The sequence below is a fragment of the Oncorhynchus mykiss genome, chromosome 25 (genome assembly GCF_013265735.2).
Source record: "Oncorhynchus mykiss isolate Arlee chromosome 25, USDA_OmykA_1.1, whole genome shotgun sequence".
Classification (NCBI taxonomy): Eukaryota; Metazoa; Chordata; class Actinopteri; order Salmoniformes; family Salmonidae; genus Oncorhynchus; species Oncorhynchus mykiss.
The window spans coordinates 35,036,316-35,057,219 of NC_048589.1; the positions used below are offsets into that span (position 1 = coordinate 35,036,316).

Below are 20,904 nucleotides of genomic sequence, written 5' to 3' on the forward strand. Positions count from 1 at the left end.
AAGGGTATTAGGGTGTATGGTATGGTAAGGGTATTAGGGTGTATGGTATGGTAAGAGTATTAGGGTGTATGGTATGGTAGGGGTATTAGGGTGTATGGTATGGTAAGAGTATTAGGGTGTATGGTATGGTAAGAGTATTAGGGTGTATGGTATGGTAGGGGTATTAGGGTGTATGGTAAGAGTATTAGGGTGTATGGTATGGTAAGGGTATTAGGGTGTATGGTTTGGTAAGAGTATTATGGTGTATGGTATGGTAGGGGTATTAGGGTGTCTGCTTTGGTAAGGGTATTAGTGTGTATGGTATGGTAAGAGCATTAGGGTGTCTGCTTTGGTAAGAGTATTAGGGTGTATGGTATGGTAGGGGTATTAGGGTGTATGGTATGGTAAGAGTATTACGGTGTATGGTATGGTAAGAGTATTAGGGTGTCTGCTTTGGTAAGAGTATTAGGGTGTATGATATGGTAAGAGTATTAGGGTGTCTGCTTTAGTAAGAGTATTAGGGTGTATGGTATGGTAGGGGTATTAGGGTGTATGGTAAGAGTATTACGGTGTATGGTATGGTAAGAGTATTAGGGTGTCTGCTTTGGTAAGAGTATTAGGGTGTATGGTATGGTAGGGGTATTAGGGTGTATGGTATGGTAGGGGTATTACGGTGTATGGTATGGTAAGGGTATTACGGTGTATGCTTTGGTAAGAGTATTAGGGTGTATGGTTTGGCAAGGGTTTTAGGGTGTATGGTTTGGTAAGGGTATTAGGGTGTATGGTTTGGTAGGGGTATTAGGGTGCATGGTTTGGTAAGGGTTTTAGGGTGTATGGTTTGGTAAGGGTATATGGTTTGGTAAGGCTATTAGGGTGTATGGTTTGGTAAGGGTATTAAGGTGTATGGTTTGGTAAGGGTATTAAGGTGTATGGTTTGGTAAGGGTATTAAGGTGTATGGTTTGGTAAGGGTATTAGGGTGTATGGTTTGGTAAGGGTATTAGGGTGTATGGTTTGGTAGGGGTATTAGGGTGCATGGTTTGGTAAGGGTTTTAGGGTGTATGGTTTGGTAAGGGTATATGGTTTGGTAAGGCTATTAGGGTGTATGGTTTGGTAAGGGTATTAAGGTGTATGGTTTGGTAAGGGTATTGGGGTGTATGGTTTGGTAAGGGTATTAGGGTGTATGGTTTGGTAAGGGTATTACGGTGTATGGTAAAGGTATTAAGGTGTATGGTTTGGTAAGGGTATTAGGGTGTATGGTTTGGTAAGGGTATTAAGGTGTATGGTTTGGTAAGGGTATTAGGGTGTATGGTTTGGTAAGGGTATTACGGTGTATGGTAAAGGTATTAGGGTGTATGGTTTGGTAAGGGTATTAGGGTGTATGGTTTGGTAAGGGTATTAGGGTGTATGGTTTGGTAAGGGTATTAGGGTGTATGGTTTGGTAAGGGTATTACGGTGTATGGTAAAGGTATTAGGGTGTATGGTATGGTAGGGTGTGTGGTAGTGTCGTGTCTTTACTATCATTAAATGAAGACTTTTAGTTTTTATCAAAGATTCTCTGTAATTAGTATTACGCGATTAAATCATGATTAATCATGTAACTGTAATTAACTAGGAAGTCGGGGCACCAAGAAAATATTCAGATTACAAAGTTATAATTTTTCAGATATTTTATATCTGATCAATTTGTCTTCGAATTAATTAATTATTTACTTTACCTCACGTTAGTCTCATTCCAAACGTCAAAGATTGTTGGTTATCTGCACAAACCCAGTCTTCACTATGAGTCATCCATACATCAATTGTCTTAAATCATTTATTTATTAACTAAGTAATTCACAGAAATGCATAAACAAACAGTTGATAGTTACAAGGAAATAATAACGGAGTTTCCCTAGTGGGATAAACCGGCATCGCGGCTTGGTGTACAAAAGGGAAGTGGGGGTCGACTGAGATAAGACAACACACAGTTGATAATTATAACAATTGAAATGCTAATCCTTTGCACATGAACGCTCACTCATTCGAGAACAATTGCAATAAATATATATATTTACGCTCAGTGTGTCGTCGGGGTCTCTGCTGAAAAGTTTTTCTGTTGGAGAGTTTCCGTCCTCTCTCTCTCGCTCTCTCTCTCTGTCGTGGTTAGAGTGGATAGTTCAGAGTGACATTCATTCATGTCGTTATGGATAGATGTGTCGGCGGTTGTCGTTCTTCGCGTTCAATTATACCGAATTCCTAGCTGCAGACTAGTAATTAATATCAAAGACTTGTTCTTATTCTGTCGGTATTGATAGTCTAATCAATAGTCTTAAGAGTTTAACCACGTGGGATGGTTAAAAGATTCAGCCATCTGGTCTCAAACCTTGGCCCTCTTGTTATTGAGGTAAGCTGGTCTGCAACCTTTGTTCTCTCATGATTGAGAGAAAACATGGTCTGTTGAGAACTTCTCAAAGTTGGGGTTTTATTCGGGAGTTGCAGAAAAGGGCCTGTCCCAGGATGCCCGACCATAACTGGGCTCATGGGCGGTCCTCTGATATAGTTCAACTCCAAAGGGAATTGGAGTTTCCTTCATTAAACAGTCCAAAATCACATTACACAATTTTACAAACAGTATCATCTTCACTCATTAATCTTAAACAACAATTAGATGTAAACCTCATATCTGAGGCTATTATATAAACAGCGTTATGGTAATGTGGCTGCACCGTCTCCAATGAGCTTCACCAAGTTGTAACAAACGGACCAGTTCGTAGCTGGATTCTTCACCTATCTTTTATACCTTCTCCAGAACATAAATGTTGTTTGGACCTCAAGTTCTGTGAGGTGGAAGAAATTCCTTTGTTCTCTATGAAAATTCACTCTGTCTCTATACTGTGGCCATGAGGAGATAATCTCCTCCCGGCATTTACGACCTCTCTCTGACCACAGCAGCCTGTGTGTAGGAGGCAGAGAGAGGGGGATGGGGCTTGCTGTACCCAAAGAGGGCAACGTCATGACAATATGGTAAAGGTATTAGGGTGTATGGTATGGTAAGGGTATTAGGGTGTATGATATGGTAAAGGGTATTAGGGTGTATGATATGGTAAAGGTATTAGGGGTGGAGGAATTGTTAGTTTTGTCACTCAGCAAAGTTAACTACTGTGTATATAACATGTTGTATGGTAAAGGAATTAGGGTGTATGGTATGGTAAAGGTATTAGGGTGTATGGTATGGTAAAGGTATTAGGGTGTATGATATGGTAAAGGGTATTAGGGTGTATTGTATGGTAAAGGAATTAGGGTGTATGGTATGGTAAAGGTATTAGGGTGTATGGTATGGTAAAGGTATTAGGGTGTATGATATGGTAAAGGTATTAGGGTGTATGATATGGTAAAGGGTGTATGGTATGGTAAAGGGTATTAGGGTGTATGGTATGGTAAAGGTATTAGGGTGTATGATATGGTAAAGGTATTAGGGTGTATGATATGGTAAAGGGTATTAGGGTGTATTGTATGGTAAAGGTAATAGGGTGTATGGTATGGTAAAGGGTATTAGGGTGTATGGTATGGTAAAGGGTATTAGGATGTATGGTAAATGTATTAGGGTGTATGGTATGGTAAAGGTATTAGGGTGTATGGTATGGTAAAGGTATTAGGGTGTATGGTATGGTAAAGGGTATTAGGGTGTATGGTATGGTAAATTATATTAGGGTGTATGGTATGGTAAAGGGTATTAGGGGGTATGGTAAAGGGTATTAGGGTGTATGGTAAAGGTATTAGGGTGTATGGTATGGTAAAGGTATTAGGGTGTATGGTATGGTAAAGGGTATTAGGGTGTATGGTATGGTAAAGGGTATTAGGGTGTATGGTAAATGTATTAGGGGTGGAGGAATTGTTAGTTTTGTCACTCAGCAAAGTTAACTACTGTGTATATAACATGTAACAGATGTGGTGCAGCACAGTGGCTAGTTAGGTCACTATTCCTGCTAGTAGCCATCTTCTCCTTGAATCTATGTGTTGTTTTGTTATCAGATATGCTCAGTGCTCCATCTTCCCAATGTAGAAAACACTTACACATACACTGATACAGTAGACACACACATGCTGACACACTGGAGTAAAGGTCATGTATGGGGCCTTGGGCAGAAACACAGCAATGTGTTCAATGAGAGAGATATAGAGAGAGAGAGACAGTGAGCTAGAGGGGGTGAGATAAAGAGAAAGATAGAGGAAGATGGCCTATACTAGTGGCTTCAGCTTGCAGCATTTGGCCATGTTGTTGTCAAGGAGACAGAGAGTGGCTGTCAGTGTGTGAAGTGCTCTCTCCCCCTCTGTCTCAGCAGCAGGAGGCATGTTGCTCTCTTACAGTATATCTCCCAGTTCATCCCCTCATTATTAGGGACAGATCAGCCTCTCAATATCCAATAGAACTCTGATCAGTGTCCTGTGTGTGCTCCAGCCAAGTAAACCTGGATTTGAAGTATTGCTTGGAGACTCATAAGCTGTTGTAAAAAATAAACAAACAGGACATTTTTCATGTATTACTCTTCAGAGTTAATTTGATTTGTTGTTTTTGGTTTTCAGGAAGCGTTGGCCCTCCTGCTATTGAAAAACCCCATCTTCCCAAAGAACCACCGTCTAGGATACTACCACTACTCCGGTTGGTCAAGACAGAGAACTAGGGTTGCAAAATACTGATCACTTTTCTGAAAGTCCCAGGTTTTCCAGAAATCCTGGTTGTAAAATTCCAGGAATCAGGAGGGGGAAAGCAGAAAATCCCTAAACCTCTAACTAGGATTTCTGGAAAACCTGGGAATTTTTTTAAAAGTTACAGAAATTCTACAACCCTACATATAAGACTTTATATCTGTACAGTATTATGTCTATGGTTACTGCGCCGCTCTCTCCTCTGGCACTCTCTTACTTTGTTTCTAAGTCACTCTGTGGGTAGTCTACTCTTCCTGCAGACAAGCCTTGGTGCAGAACTCTCTGTGGGTTGTCTACTCTTCCTGCAGACAAGCCTCGGTGCAGAAATCTCTGTGGGTACTTTTACGAAATTAGAATAATCAAACTTCACTGGGTTATGTCAAAGTGCATTCCTGCAGGCATGCCTGTGCTGTCTGAATACTTGTATGAGTCCTTTTCTCCTCCCCTCTAGTAACAGGGATGGGCTCCAGAGCCCCCCTCAGCCTTAAACAATGGCAGCTGAAGGGAGGGGAGGTGCTAGCTGGTGGGGGATGGAATGGGTGGAGGGGTGTGGGTCCGTGGAGAGAGGGGGGGATTGGCTGTGGAAGGGAAACTGTGGAGGATTGAGAGTGTCGCTGGGGGTGATGGGAGCGGAGTGAGAGGTAGAGTGGGAGAGAAGGGGGTGGAGGGGGGTATTGGGTTTGTGGCGTTTGGTTAATCCCAAGCAGAGGACAGAGAACCATTGTTTGTCCAACCAGTCGTGTGTGTGTGTGTGTGTGTGTGTGTGTCCACCCTGTGCATACAGAAGCAGACAGTCACAGTCACCAGTCAATGTCTGTCCGTCTAATTCCCCACCACTCTTTTGTCTGTTTTTTCTCTTTCTTTCTCTCTCTCTTTCTTTCTCTCTCGTTTTCTCTCATTCTCGCTCTCTCTCAGGGTCAGACAGCTGGACCCCAGTAGAGAGAAGTTGCTTTAACAAAGGGATCGCTGCCTATAAGAAAGACTTCTTCATGGTCCAGAAACTGGTATGTACCAGTCCATGTACAGTACCAGTCAAACGTTTGTACACACCTACTCATTCCAGTGTTTTTAGTTTTTATATTTTCTACATTGTAGAATAATAGTGACGACATTTACAACGATGAAATAACAGATATAGAATCATGTAGTAACCAAAAAGTGTTAAAAAAATCTAAATATATTGTAACGACCCTGAGTTTATAAGCGCGGAAATCGACTCTGCCACACAAGCATGCTTTTACGGCACAGACGATAGCGCGCCGAGCCTCGGGCTAAAAGGTTGAGGGTTAGAGACCTGCTCCCTGCTGTTTCATTACAATATTTTATATTTGAGATTCTTCAAAGTTGCTACCGTTTGCCTTGATGACAGCTTTGCACACTTTTGGCATTCTCTCAACCATCTTCATGAGGTAGTCACCTGGAATGCATTTCAATTAACAGGTGTGCCTTGTTGAAAGTTAATTGAATTTGTTTGAGCCAATCAGTTGTGTTGTGACAAGGTAGGGGTGGTATACTGATAAAAGACCAAGTCCATATTATGGCAGAGGATACGGCAGAGGATACGTGCTGCAGAGGATACGTTCGTTAGAGTTACCAGCCTCAGAAATTGCAGCCCAAATAAATGCTTCACAGAGTTCAAGTAACAGACACATCTCAACATCAACTGTTCAGAGGAGACTGCATGAATCAGGCCTTCATGATCGAATTGCTGCAAAGAAACCACTACTAAAGAACACCAATAAGAAGAAGAGACTTGCTTAGACCAAGAAACACAAGAAATGGACATTACACCAGTGGAAATCTGTCCTTTTTGGTTCCAACCATCGTGTCTTTGTGAGACGCAGAGTATGTGAATGGATGATCTCCGCATGTGTGGTTCCCACCGTGAAGCATGGAGGAGGAGGTGTGATGGTATGGGCTGCAAGAGTGACAATGAGAATACACAAGTCAACTGAGGGTTTTGATAAATCTGTTCCCATTCAGAATTCCTACGTGATTACTGTAATATGATGAAAGGTTACTTAATAAATCCTCTCTAGTGTATGTGGGATGCTCAGTTGGTTTCTGGTTAAAGGTACATGGAAGCTCAGTTGGTTTCTGGTTAACATCCAGTGATCCCACCTGGCCAACATCCAGTGATATTGCAGAGCGCCAAATTCAAATACAGAAATACTCATTATAAAAATTCAGAAAATATACAACTATTTTACATAGGTTTAAAGATGAACTTCTTGTGAATCCAACCACGGTGTCAGATTTTAAAATGCTTTACGGCGAAAGCATACCTTACGATTATTTGAGAACATCGCCCAGCAGACAAATCATTACAAACAGTAACCAGCCAATTAGAAGAGTTACACAAGTCAGAAATAGAGAACAAATTAATCACTTACCTTTGATGATCTTCATATGGTTGCACTCAGAAGGCATTCATTTATTTAATAAATGTTCCTTTTGTTCAATAAAGTCTCTCTTTATATCCAAAAACCTCCGTTTTGTTTGCGCGTTTTCTTCAGTAATCCACAGGCTCAAATGCAGTCACAACAGACAGACAAAAAAAATCCTAAATGTATCCGTAAAGTTCATAGAAACATGTCAAACGATGTTTATATTCAATCCTCAGGTTGTTTTTAGTCTAAATAATCGATAATATTTCAACCGGACAATAACGTTGTCAATATAAACGGTAAACAAGAAAGGCACTCTGTGACACGGCGCGCATGAAAAAGCTCTGTGACACGGCAGGGTCCACTCATTCAGACTGCCCTTACTCCCTCGTTTTTCAGAATACAAGCCTGAAACAATTTCTAAAGACTGTTGACATCTAGTGGAAGGCATAGGAACTGCAATTTGAGTCCTAAGTCAATGGATACTGTAATGGCATTGAATAGAAAACTACAACAAACTACTACTTCCTGAATTGATTTTTCTCAGGTTTTCACCTGCCAAATCAGTTCTGTTATACTCACAGACACTATTTTAGCAGTTTTTGGAAACTTCAGAGTGTTTTCTATCTAAATCTACCAATTATATGCATATCCTATCTTCTGGGCCTGAGTAGAAGGCAGGGAAAAGGCTAGTATCGCCGTCCGGGAGATCAGGAAATAGATTGATAACAGGAAACCCGATAGGCTGAAGTACAGGCAGGGAATAGGCAAAAGGTTTCGCTAGTAAGGCAGGCAAAAACTGTCATACACAGGAGGAGTAAATCACTGGAAAAACAGAGCTCCGAAAGACGTGTCACAAAACAAACAATACCTCACAGTGATGGAGTGCAAAGAACTGAACTAAATAGTGTGTGATAATGACATACAGGTGTGTGAACAGGTGATCAGAATTCAGGTGATTGGGATCTGGAGAGTGAGCTGCATTCAGGGGATCTATGTGTTTGAGAGTGTGAGTTGGAAGCAGACGTTACAGATACATTAGTTGACAATACAAAATAGAGATTTAAAAGCCACATGGTGGACCACTCAAATAGAGTTTTGAGACTCTATAAGCAGGAAAACACAGTACAGTATGTTAAAACATGTACTAGGCGTAGCTATGAAGTGTCTGTTGATGTGTGTGTGTCTGGTGGTTCAGGTAAGCACTAAGACGGTGGCTCAGTGTGTGGAGTTCTACTACAGCTATAAGAGGCAGGTGAAGACGGGTCGGAACGGAGCTCTGATCTACGGAGACATGGACCCACCTGAGAGCAGGAACACTGAGGAGGAGCTGGACCACAAGGTGAGTTGATTGACTACCTACAAAAGGATGTTATAACACATTCACAAGCAGTACATAAGCATTTACAGATTCTATAAACAATCCATCCCTTTACCAACAGATACAACACTACATAAGCAATCTTTGTACAATAATTATTGTCTTCAATGTTCCCTCCAAAAAACTGTAGGTCTGCTGAGTGTAAACTTGAACATTCTGTACAACTTCCGGCGCGTGTTTAATGTGAACACTGAGGCTGTACCCGCTTTAAGTTACAGTTGTAAACGTGGGCTACTGTGACTATTTTATCATAATGTTGGCCTACCAATGTGGCCTACCATCAAAAGCAATGGAGAAAATGCATGCCATAACATTTTAACATGGAAATAGCTGTTCTATCATTTAGCCTACATTAGCAGCCAATGTGTGGTGTCAATGTAGGCCTATATTCCATGAGACTTGAAAGAAACTTGCAGGGCTTGACATGAACCTGTTTATCCACTTGTCCTTCAGACAAGGAGGTGACTGAAAATGTTGTTGTGTTGTTTGATGCCAGAAACCACTTTACAAATAAAATGCATTATTATTCCCATATCATTATTACAGAGAATCAGACAAATTATACTACCCTCTGCCTATTGGCTACTTAGCTTATTCAAGCCTGTCTCAAAAATGCAACACTGCCCCTTTAAGACACACAAAAAACTATAACTGGCTCACTTTTCTAAGATGGGTAGAAATGTACACATTTTATGCTCTTGCAGGAAGCAATCACTCCCCCATTGCTGACTACAAATGATCTATAACCGGGCTAATAATTCACTAACTAGCAAAGGATATGAACAGATGAACAAATGTGCACATGTTGCTACATGTAGCTCTCTCTTTGATCTCAAAACAAGCACATCATCTGATGACCGCTCATGCTGTAAACACAGTCCAGATCAAAGTGAATGGCACAGATCCATATATGGCAATGGTCTATTTGCATATAGGCCTACTGCAGCTCTGATTGGTTATGGCACACCGGTCTGTGTAGAGTACGGGCCTGACTTGTGCCTGTCAATAGAATCCGACTCCGAGGCGTTCTGCCTACAACAAAATCTTTTGCATAGTTAGTTTTGCATTCTAGAGTATTTTATAGTTTGTTTTGTTTCGGTATGTTCCATTGAAAGTGGCTAATATTGTGTTGATTCTATCACAATTCCAACAGTAAAGGGAAACATTTATAGTGTTAACTGACGGGGAAAACTCTAGAAAGTTCAGTAAAGTTCAATATCGTGCTTCTCTGCGCGGTCTGATATTTCTTCTGCACGGCAGTCCCGAGGGAACATTGCTTATCTTTCTCCTTCTCTCTCTCTCTCTCTCTCGCGCTCTCTCAGAGCTCTCAGAGCTGTCAGAGATTAGAATCTCGGAAGGAAGAGGAAGACAACAGGAATTGGGAGGGGTCAGTTGACAGGAAGCACCGGGGCTCCAGTCCAAGCAGGGTGACACAGACGTTACAGGCCACAGAGAACGTGAGTGGGAGACTCAGGGGGACAGTGTGTGTGTCTGTGTGTTGGAACGGAGGAGACGCTGACTAGAAGATGAATGAGCATTTTCATGGCTGTATGTGTTATGTTTCTTCTTGTGTAATCAACACTGATGCCCCCATGCAGTAAACAACATTTGCACTTTTGAACTTGCCTTAACTGAGTTCACAGTAGGATAGTGGATAGGGAGCTGCAACTTTGTTAAGTTTGTTGCTCTCTAGTGGCTAAACACTGAACAGCTGACTTGGCTGGCTTCCTCTCTCCCCATGTTGCGTAATTTCACTCTGTCAGCAAACGATGACTCATAAAACTGACCCCATTCCCCATTTTCTGCAGTTAGTTGGGTGACCTGGTAGAAAGCTATGGTTTTAAAAGGTGGCCTCTTGAGCTTTGGTGGAACATTGAGCTTTGTTATGTTTTGTATGGTCTGATGTAAAAATGTGTCAAAAACAAGCCTTATATTGATTTTTATTGAGTGTATTTTGTACTAACCAGGTACGCAATGTTCAGGTTAGTTTGGCTCTAGCTGGGAGGTGTGTGAGTGTGTGTTCTGACCAGAGGTGTGTGTGTGCAAAGCAGTTGACAAGATACTACTCTGACAGTGATCAGCTGTCATGCGCAGCTTGGCAGTGTTTTTTGTATGCATGCCTGTGACCTTGCATCTATGATCTTTTGAATGCTTATAAAATGTTGCCAATTAAGTATGTAAATGTGTGTGCAGGCTGGAGCGGTCCTGGTGCTGAAGACACAGGAGGATGTGAGGAGAGACCAGATGTCTTCCTGGGTCAGTCACCCCCCTCAGCCCTCTCCCTCGAAACCACGGCCGCCTCCCAAGACCGGGACCATATCAGGGACCAAGGGCCCCGCCGGACCAGAGGGAGAGTTCCCTTGCAAGAAGTGTGGCAGGTAAGTGTCTGAGACATGTCTTAGAATAGAATATCTTAGATGGCTATAGGCAGAGCAACATGGTAGCGTCAACTGTCAAAGATGGCCCAACTCTCTATGTGGTTATATGGTTAAAGGTACTGTATTTGGAGGCTCAGTTGGTTTCTGGTTAAAGGTATTGTATTTGGAAGCTCAGTTGGTTTCTGGTTAAAGGTACTTGGAAGCTCAGTTGGTTTCTGGTTAAAGGTACATGGAGGCTCAGTTGGTTTCTGTTTAAAGGTACATGGAGGCTCAGTTGGTTTCTGGTTAAAGGTACTGTATTTGGAAGCTCAGTTGGTTTCTGGTTAAAGGTACATGGAAGCTCAGTTGGTTTCTGGTTAAAGGTACATGGAAGCTCAGTTGGTTTCTGGTTAAAGGTACTTGGAAGCTCAGTTGGTTTCTGGTTAAATGTATTTGGAAGCTCAGTTGGTTTCTGGTTAAAGGTACTGTATTTGGAGGCTCAGTTGGTTTCTGGTTAAAGGTACTGTATTTGGAGGCTCAGTTGGTTTCTGGTTAAAGGTACTGTATTTGGAAGCTCAGTTGGTTTCTGGTTAAAGGTACATGGAGGCTCAGTTGGTTTCTGGTTAAAGGTACTTGGAAGCTCAGTTGGTTTCTGGTTAAAGGTACATGGAAGCTCAGTTGGTTTCTGGTTAAAGGTACATGGAAGTTCAGTTGGTTTCTGGTTAAAGGTACTGTATTTGGAAGCTCAGTTGGTTTCTGTTTAAAGGTACTTGGAAGCTCAGCTGGTTTCTGGTTAAAGGTACATGGAAGCTCAGTTGGTTTCTGGTTAAAGGTACATGGAAGCTCAGTTGGTTTCTGGTTAAAGGTACATGGAAGTTCAGTTGGTTTCTGGTTAAAGGTACTGTATTTGGAAGCTCAGTTGGTTTCTGGTTAAAGGTACATGGAAGCTCAGTTGGTTTCTGGTTAAAGGTACTTAGAAGCTCAGTTGGTTTCTGGTTAAAGGTACTGTATTTGGAAGCTCAGTTGGTTTCTGGTTAAAGGTACATGGAGGCTCTGTTGGTTTCTGGTTAAAGGTACATGGAGGCTCTGTTGGTTTCTGGTTAAAGGTACATGGAGGCTCTGTTGGTTTCTGGTTAAAGGTACTGTATTTGGAAGCTCAGTTGGTTTCTGGTTAAAGGTACATGGAGGCTCTGTTGGTTTCTGGTTAAAGGTACATGGAAGCTCAGTTGGTTTCTGGTTAAAGGTACTGTATTTGGAAGCTCAGTTGGTTTCTGGTTAAATGTATTTGGAAGCTCAGTTGGTTTCTGGTTAAAGGTATTGTATTTGGAAGCTCAGTTGGTTTCTGGTTAAAGGTACATGGAAGCTCAGTTGGTTTCTGGTTAAAGGTATTGTATTTGGAAGCTCAGTTGGTTTCTGGTTAAAGGTACTTGGAAGCTCAGTTGGTTTCTGGTTAAAGGTACTTGGAAGCTCAGCTGGTTTCTGGTTAAAGGTACATGGAAGCTCAGTTGGTTTCTGGTTAAAGGTACATGGAAGCTCAGTTGGTTTCTGGTTAAAGGTACATGGAAGTTCAGTTGGTTTCTGGTTAAAGGTACTGTATTTGGAAGCTCAGTTGGTTTCTGGTTAAAGGTATTGTATTTGGAAGCTCAGTTGGTTTCTGGTTAAAGGTACATGGAGGCTCAGTTGGTTTCTGGTTAAAGGTACATGGAAGCTCAGTTGGTTTCTGGTTAAAGGTACATGGAAGCTCAGTTGGTTTCTGGTTAAAGGTACATGGAGGCTCAGTTGGTTTCTGTTTAAAGGTACATGGAGGCTCAGTTGGTTTCTGGTTAAAGGTACTGTATTTGGAAGCTCAGTTGGTTTCTGGTTAAAGGTACATGGAGGCTCAGTTGGTTTCTGGTTAAAGGTACTGTATTTGGAAGCTCAGTTGGTTTCTGGTTAAAGGTACATGGAAGCTCAGTTGGTTTCTGGTTAAAGGTACATGGAAGCTCAGTTGGTTTCTGGTTGAAGGTACTTGGAAGCTCAGTTGGTTTCTGGTTAAATGTATTTGGAAGCTCAGTTGGTTTCTGGTTAAAGGTACTGTATTTGGAGGCTCAGTTGGTTTCTGGTTAAAGGTACTGTATTTGGAGGCTCAGTTGGTTTCTGGTTAAAGGTACTGTATTTGGAAGCTCAGTTGGTTTCTGGTTAAAGGTACATGGAGGCTCAGTTGGTTTCTGGTTAAAGGTACTTGGAAGCTCAGTTGGTTTCTGGTTAAAGGTACATGGAAGCTCAGTTGGTTTCTGGTTAAAGGTACATGGAAGTTCAGTTGGTTTCTGGTTAAAGGTACTGTATTTGGAAGCTCAGTTGGTTTCTGTTTAAAGGTACTTGGAAGCTCAGCTGGTTTCTGGTTAAAGGTACATGGAAGCTCAGTTGGTTTCTGGTTAAAGGTACATGGAAGCTCAGTTGGTTTCTGGTTAAAGGTACATGGAAGTTCAGTTGGTTTCTGGTTAAAGGTACTGTATTTGGAAGCTCAGTTGGTTTCTGGTTAAAGGTACATGGAAGCTCAGTTGGTTTCTGGTTAAAGGTACTTAGAAGCTCAGTTGGTTTCTGGTTAAAGGTACTGTATTTGGAAGCTCAGTTGGTTTCTGGTTAAAGGTACATGGAGGCTCTGTTGGTTTCTGGTTAAAGGTACATGGAGGCTCTGTTGGTTTCTGGTTAAAGGTACATGGAGGCTCTGTTGGTTTCTGGTTAAAGGTACTGTATTTGGAAGCTCAGTTGGTTTCTGGTTAAAGGTACATGGAGGCTCTGTTGGTTTCTGGTTAAAGGTACATGGAAGCTCAGTTGGTTTCTGGTTAAAGGTACTGTATTTGGAAGCTCAGTTGGTTTCTGGTTAAATGTATTTGGAAGCTCAGTTGGTTTCTGGTTAAAGGTATTGTATTTGGAAGCTCAGTTGGTTTCTGGTTAAAGGTACATGGAAGCTCAGTTGGTTTCTGGTTAAAGGTACATGGAGGCTCAGTTGGTTTCTGGTTAAAGGTACTTGGAAGCTCAGTTGGTTTCTGGTTAAAGGTACTTGGAAGCTCAGCTGGTTTCTGGTTAAAGGTACATGGAAGCTCAGTTGGTTTCTGGTTAAAGGTACATGGAGGCTCAGTTGGTTTCTGGTTAAAGGTATTGTATTTGGAAGCTCAGTTGGTTTCTGGTTAAAGGTACTTGGAAGCTCAGTTGGTTTCTGGTTAAAGGTACTTGGAAGCTCAGCTGGATTCTGGTTAAAGGTACATGGAAGCTCAGTTGGTTTCTGGTTAAAGGTACATGGAAGCTCAGTTGGTTTCTGGTTAAAGGTACATGGAAGTTCAGTTGGTTTCTGGTTAAAGGTACTGTATTTGGAAGCTCAGTTGGTTTCTGGTTAAAGGTATTGTATTTGGAAGCTCAGTTGGTTTCTGGTTAAAGGTACATGGAGGCTCAGTTGGTTTCTGGTTAAAGGTACATGGAAGCTCAGTTGGTTTCTGGTTAAAGGTACATGGAAGCTCAGTTGGTTTCTGGTTAAAGGTACATGGAGGCTCAGTTGGTTTCTGGTTAAAGGTACTTGGAAGCTCAGTTGGTTTCTGGTTAAAGGTACATGGAAGCTCAGTTGGTTTCTGGTTAAAGGTACTGTGTTTGGAAGCTCAGTTGGTTTCTGGTTAAAGGTACATGGAAGCTCAGTTGGTTTCTGGTTAAAGGTACATGGAAGCTCAGTTGGTTTCTGGTTAAAGGTACATGGAAGCTCAGTTGGTTTCTGGTTAAAGGTACATGGAGGCTCAGTTGGTTTCTGGTTAAAGGTACTTGGAAGCTCAGTTGGTTTCTGGTTAAAGGTACATGGAAGCTCAGTTGGTTTCTGGTTAAAGGTACATGGAGGCTCAGTTGGTTTCTGGTTAAAGGTACTTGGAAGCTCAGTTGGTTTCTGGTTAAAGGTACATGGAAGCTCAGTTGGTTTCTGGTTAAAGGTACTGTATTTGGAAGCTCAGTTGGTTTCTGGTTAAAGGTACATGGAAGCTCAGTTGGTTTCTGGTTAAAGGTACATGGAAGCTCAGTTGGTTTCTGGTTAAAGGTACATGGAAGCTCAGTTGGTTTCTGGTTAAAGGTACTGTATTTGGAAGCTCAGTTGGTTTCTGTTTAAAGGTATTTGGAGGCTCTGTTGGTTTCTGGTTAAAGGTACATGGAAGCTCAGTTGGTTTCTGGTTAAAGGTACATGGAAGCTCAGTTGGTTTCTGGTTAAAGGTACTGTATTTGGAAGCTCAGTTGGTTTCTGGTTAAAGGTATTTGGAGGCTCAGTTGGTTTCTGGTTAAAGGTATTTGGAGGCTCAGTTGGTTTCTGGTTAAAGGTACATGGAAGCTCAGTTGGTTTCTGGTTAAAGGTACATGGAAGCTCAGTTGGTTTCTGGTTAAAGGTACATGGAAGCTCAGTTGGTTTCTGGTTAAAGGTACATGGAGGCTCAGTTGGTTTCTGGTTAAAGGTACTTGGAAGCTCAGTTGGTTTCTGGTTAAAGGTATTTGGAGGCTCAGTTGGTTTCTGGTTAAAGGTACATGGAAGCTCAGTTGGTTTCTGGTTAAAGGTACTGTATTTGGAAGCTCAGTTGGTTTCTGTTTAAAGGTATTTGGAGGCTCTGTTGGTTTCTGGTTAAAGGTATTTGGAGGCTCAGTTGGTTTCTGGTTAAAGGTATTTGCATATAAAAGAAACATAGTCTTGAGATCCAAGATTTGGATAAAGCTATTCCAATTGATTGATTGCAAAGTGTAAAACATCTGTCTGTATTTTGCAGCAGGTTGACGCTTATTACCATGAATTTTGCCCTTGAGGCAGAACTGGGCGATTTCTGCTTGTTGGGCCAGCTGCAAAGTCCAAATTGGATATATGTATGAAAAATAAAATCATTGACAAAAATAGCTTTTTGGTCTAAATTTAAGGTTAGGGTTAGGCATTAGGGTTAGCAGTGTGGTTAAGTTTAGGGTAAATGTTAGGTTTAAAATCAGATTTTATGACATTGTGTCTGTGCCAGCTAGTGACCACTCTGCAGAGCTGCCTCCAGGGCAAGATTCATGACAATAAATACCAACCTGCTGTTTTGCAAGTAGAAGTTGTTTACTCTGAATCGTATGGACTAGTAGTAGTGATGTGTATTGTAAATTGGAGAAGAAACCTTGATCAAAGGGTACTGAGATATCGACAACATCTGCAGGATAACTGCCTTCTACTGGTTGGTTGGGATATGTTGAAATATTGGAGATGTTGTTGGTTGCAAAAACACTGATTTGAGAAGCACTCCGAGCACTTTGTGTGCGTGGGTGAGTGCGTTTGTGTGTGTGCATGCGTGTATAACATAGTGAGAAGTGCTCCTTGGTGGTTGTTTGAGCAGGAAGGAATAAAGCAAAGTTGGACGATTTTGATAGAAGAGCTCACCCTTAGCAACCGCAGTCCTGTTATTATCAACTGTCTCCTAGCAACTGAAACACAGCAGTGATATGGCATGCCATGCCCCCAGTCTATGCAGCTCTGCCCAGCGACTAACTGTGTACTAATTATCAACACGCCCATTATCCGGGTCCTCATTGGCCCATATACTGTAGACTACTCTGCAGTATTCTGCCTTATCATGGTGTTGCACATCACACAGTTCTAGATTCACCGTAGAAAAACCACGAGAGCAGACCTTCTCTTCTGCACAAGCACTGTATGGTTTGTGAACCTAGATTATGAAGTGAGGAAAACTGATATTTCATTTACACGTGGACAAATGTTTCTGGCATCTGGACTTCATCAGTTCTCCTTCCTTCAGATTCAAGGTTCACACACAGTACAGTGATTGTGTAAAGACAATGTCTACACTCCTCGAATTGAAGTGCGGACCTATTTTTCTACACGAACAATAAACCAACACCATACAGTGCTTGTCCACAGATACGAAAGCCTCTCCTCCTCCTCCTCCTTCTCCCCTTAGGATCTTCTACAAGGTGAAGAGCCGCAGTGCCCACATGAAGAGTCACGCGGAGCAGGAGAAGAAGGCCGCAGCGCTGAGGCAGAAGGAGGCGGAGGAGAGGGCAGCGGCCCAGGCGGCAGCAGAGGCTGCAGCGTTACTGGCCGCCCGGCAGGACGGAGAACGGGAGGGGAACACAGCCGGAGGAGACAGCACAAACGATGACTCGTCTGAGGAAGATGATGATGAAGAGGAAGATGAGGACTGGCACTAAGACCATAGAGATAGAAAACGAGCCCACCCCACCTGTCTTTGCCATTATGGCAAGTGTACGCTCAATCTATCTGGCTTAGACAGACAGACAGACAGACAGACAGCCCTCTCCACGGTCAGGGTGAGCGGTAACAAACAGAACAGAGCAGAACTCTGAGGTCTCAGAACCCTAGCGCCCTTGAGTGTTCAGCTACGGCTACTAACACTCAAGGGACATTTTACGCCCTCTTGTTACGCCCTCTTGTTACGCCCCCCTTTTACGCCCTCTTGTTACGCCCCCCTTTTACGCCCTCTTGTTACGCCCTCTAGTTACGCCCTCTTGTTACGCCCTCTAGTTACGCCCTCTTGTTACGCCCTCTTGTTACGCCCTCTTGTTACGCCTGCTTTAGCAGCGTTTCTCTCTGGGAAAAAACTGTCTTTATAAACAAACTGCTTTTTTTTATTGTTTCATGGAACAGGATCTCCTATCTTGACACTTTCAGGGACAAGTTCTCTCACGTGTTTTCTCCCTCTTCCCTTTAACCTGCTTGTGAAGTGTTCAGGGGTTAACTCTCTCTCAGGCACACAGTAGGGTAGGAAAGAAAGCCATGCCATCTCTCTCTCTAACACCAATACTTTTCTTTCTCCTGTCTGCCATCCACCCCTGGCTTCTTCCTCTTCCTGTCAGCACTTTCAGCCAATCACAACACAGCACACAGACTCATCAGGTGGGAACTATATAGCCACACCCTCAGCCCAGCCTTTAAAAACTAGAATAGTTTGTGATGCCTGGCAATGCAAGACTACATGAACCACAATGCAACCCGGCGTGGCCACTGTTTTCTCTACTCTCTGATCCTCCAGTTTGATATGTTATTATGAATAGAAGGACACCATATGAGTGATTGGGACCATGCAATATTGAAGTTGAAAGGACTTCCAGGTCATGAAAAGCCCAGATAGACTGATGTGGTGGTAACACCAAAGATGGTGGATAAATGAAGATTTCCCACTCAGGCAGTTTACCATTGAAAAAAATGGTCAGTTCCAGTCTGCTTAAGGGGGTGGCTCTCCCATAGGCACCAATGCATTAGTAGCTGGGTCTGATCCGCTTCGTTCATTGACTATACATTAACCAGAAAAGGTGGGATGTCTCACTTCTTCCGTCTCTCGTAACACTGCCTGTGTGGAGGCTTACCTATATGTGAAGGAAGGAACCATTTAGAGAACAGAACACACATTGTTGTGCGAGTTTCTGCATTTTTCCTGTTTGGGACTTTTTCACTCACTCAAGGCTGTCAAAAGCTTGCACAGATGCGTCGGGTCCTCAGTTCACCGAACTGGTTTCATCTTAGTTTCAAGTGCTGTTCTCAGTTGGATCCCTACCCTGATCACTTGTTTTATAGTCATCATGTGGTGTTTCTCCTCACTGTCGAGGCCTTGGATGTTTTCAACACTTTATCTTTGGATGAACGACAATCAATTTTACAAAGGTTCTTTTTATATCCAACAAATTACTGTTGCTTTTTTGCTTATTATATCAAATTGTTAATGTTGTTTTTTGTTAATAATATTGTTATTAATGATGTCACAGTTGTCTCTTGTATTATTGTGATCTTGGATTGTTTTTGTGGCAGGTTGCTTTGGAGATCTCTTTCTCATATTGACTGTAGTGTAGTGTTATTTAAGACATTGCTTTCGCTGTCTGCTTTGAACTGTGAGGTTTTAGAATTACATCTAAAGACAGTCTGAGTAGAGAAGAGATGTGAAACAGAATTGTAAATGTGCAGTAGATAGAAGAACCACGTGATCCCTGATGACAACACCCCCTCTTATTCCTTGTATCCAGATGTCACCCAAATTTAAAACGGTTTAGGTAAGGTAAGGGTAGGGGTTAAGGTCAGGGTGAGGGTTTAAAGCTAGGGTTTAGGGTATGGACATCCCAAGGATTCTGGGATAGCACTAACCACATCATTACGGCATGAAGAAAGAGTGAGGAAAACATGATGATGATGATGTTGACTGTTGAATGATGTTGACTTTAATGGGTATGTCCATTCTATTTCTATAGCCTATTCTATAGAAAAGGATGTCTCTACCTATCTGACTATCTTATTGTCGACATATCTCGTTCTGCCAAGCTCCATATCTCTATCTCTATTGCCTCCTCCAAGCGCCAGACCAGACTCTATCTGTCGCCAAGGCAACAAGCGAGCAGGCTGAAGATTCTTCTCTTTAAGCAGTCAGCCACAGTGGGGAGCAGAGAGGAACAGCTCCAATTACCGGACCCAGTTAAACCTACCTGGGTACTATGCACTGTGTGTGTGTGTCAGAGGAGGCTGGCGGGGAGGGCTATAGGAGGACGGGCTCATTGTAATGGAATACATGGAACCGTATCAAACATTTACATTGTAGTAATTTAGCAGACACTTTTATCCAGAGCGACTTACAGGAGCTATTAGGGTTAAGTGCCTTGCTCAAGGACACATCCACATATTTTGTTGCCTAGTCAGCTCAGGAATTCCAACCAACAACCTTTTGGTTACCGGCCCAATGCTCTTATCTCCTAGACTACCTGCCACCACCAGAAACAACGTGTTTGACTCCATTCCAGCGATTCCATTCCAGACATTACAAACAGCCCATACTCCTATAGCTCCTCCCACCAGCCTCTTCTGGTGTGTGTGTTAGTGAGTGTGTGATGTGTATGCATTCTGGAGTGTTTGTGAGTGTGTGATGTGTATGCATTCTGGAGTGTTTGTGAGTGTGTGATGTGTAATCATTCTGGAGTGTTTGTGAGTGTGTGATGTGTAATCATTCTGGAGTGTTTGTGAGTGTGTGATGTGTATGCATTCTGGAGTGTTTGTGAGTGTGTGATGTGTATGCATTCTGGAGTGTTTGTGAGTGTGTGATGTGTATGCATTCTGGAGTGTTTGTGAGTGTGTGATGTGTATGCATTCTGGAGTGTTTGTGAGTGTGTGATGTGTAATCATTCTGGAGTGTTTGTGAGTGTGTGATGTGTATGCATTCTGGAGTGTTTGTGAGTGTGTGATGTGTATGCATTCTGGAGTGTTTGTGAGTGTGTGATGTGTATGCATTCTGGAGTGTTTGTGAGTGTGTGGAATGCCGCTTGCAAGTTTGCTTTTTCTAGTCAAATATCACTCTGAAATATAATTTAGCCAGTTGAGAGAAGAGGTTTTATCCTGACTATTTACTTTTGTAACCTCAATGTATCTCTCCTTACCCTTTTTTTTTATTATTATTTTTCTCCCCACAAGATGGTCATGGGGAACTGTTTGTTTTGACATGTTATTTTAATACTGTAAAACAGAATTAAGGAGGAAGTTGAGGGAGGGCATGCCACGAAAGGCCAAGAAGCTGGAAGCCTTATTCACTTTCATTCAATTAGTTAAGGGAATAAAACACTTTACATTTGATTTACATTAAGAATATCTATGAATTAAACTCTATGAATGCATACTTTGTATGCTATTTTCCTATGGGGGTTCATTTCACACTAAGGATGTAAAATGGAATGGAATCTCAAGTGCTTTTTACTACAATGTAACTTATTTGGTTAAATTAGATTTTTACTATCTGTGTGTTTTTGTAATAAAAAATGGGGAAAGCACTGTTTATTAAAATGTTACAATACTCATGAAATAAGTGTTTTGGTCCTTTACAAAATGTGCTAGTATCTATAAGCTGACATGTTATGGGTCCAGGTTAGTCCATAGAGTCACTGTTTCATTCAGTGTGTGTCTGGCTCCAGGGTAAAGTTTTCTCTAGGTGCAGATCTAGGATCAGCTTCCCCTCTGCCAATCTTCACCCCAACCATTAGTGGGGGAAATGCTAAACTGACCCAAGATAAGCGTCTTGGGGCAACTTCACCCTACACCATGTCTGTAGCTGTTATTTCACTAAGATCCACTACGGGGCGGTA

At 42.1% G+C, this 20,904-nt stretch overlaps 1 protein-coding gene across 4 annotated transcripts in view; it reads left to right on the plus strand.

Annotated features, from left to right (window-relative positions):
- Positions 1–20,629, plus strand: part of LOC110505830 (mitotic deacetylase-associated SANT domain protein) — a 44,250-nt gene extending 23,621 nt beyond the window's left edge. For 2 of the 4 annotated variants that reach the window (XM_036963041.1, XM_036963042.1), the window contains exons 8-13: positions 4,544–4,619; positions 5,582–5,670; positions 8,252–8,395; positions 9,757–9,891; positions 10,628–10,812; positions 16,734–20,629. In XM_036963041.1, coding sequence (XP_036818936.1) covers positions 4,544–4,619; positions 5,582–5,670; positions 8,252–8,395; positions 9,757–9,891; positions 10,628–10,812; positions 16,734–16,983 — 879 coding nt within the window. In that variant the 3' untranslated portion in view covers positions 16,984–20,629. Of the gene's footprint in view, positions 1–4,543; positions 4,620–4,910; positions 4,999–5,581; positions 5,671–8,251; positions 8,396–9,756; positions 9,892–10,627; positions 10,813–16,733 lie in introns of those variants that run through there. The other 2 variants (XM_036963043.1, XM_036963044.1) reach the window with 2 other exon arrangements.
- Positions 20,630–20,904: the final 275 nt, after the last annotated feature.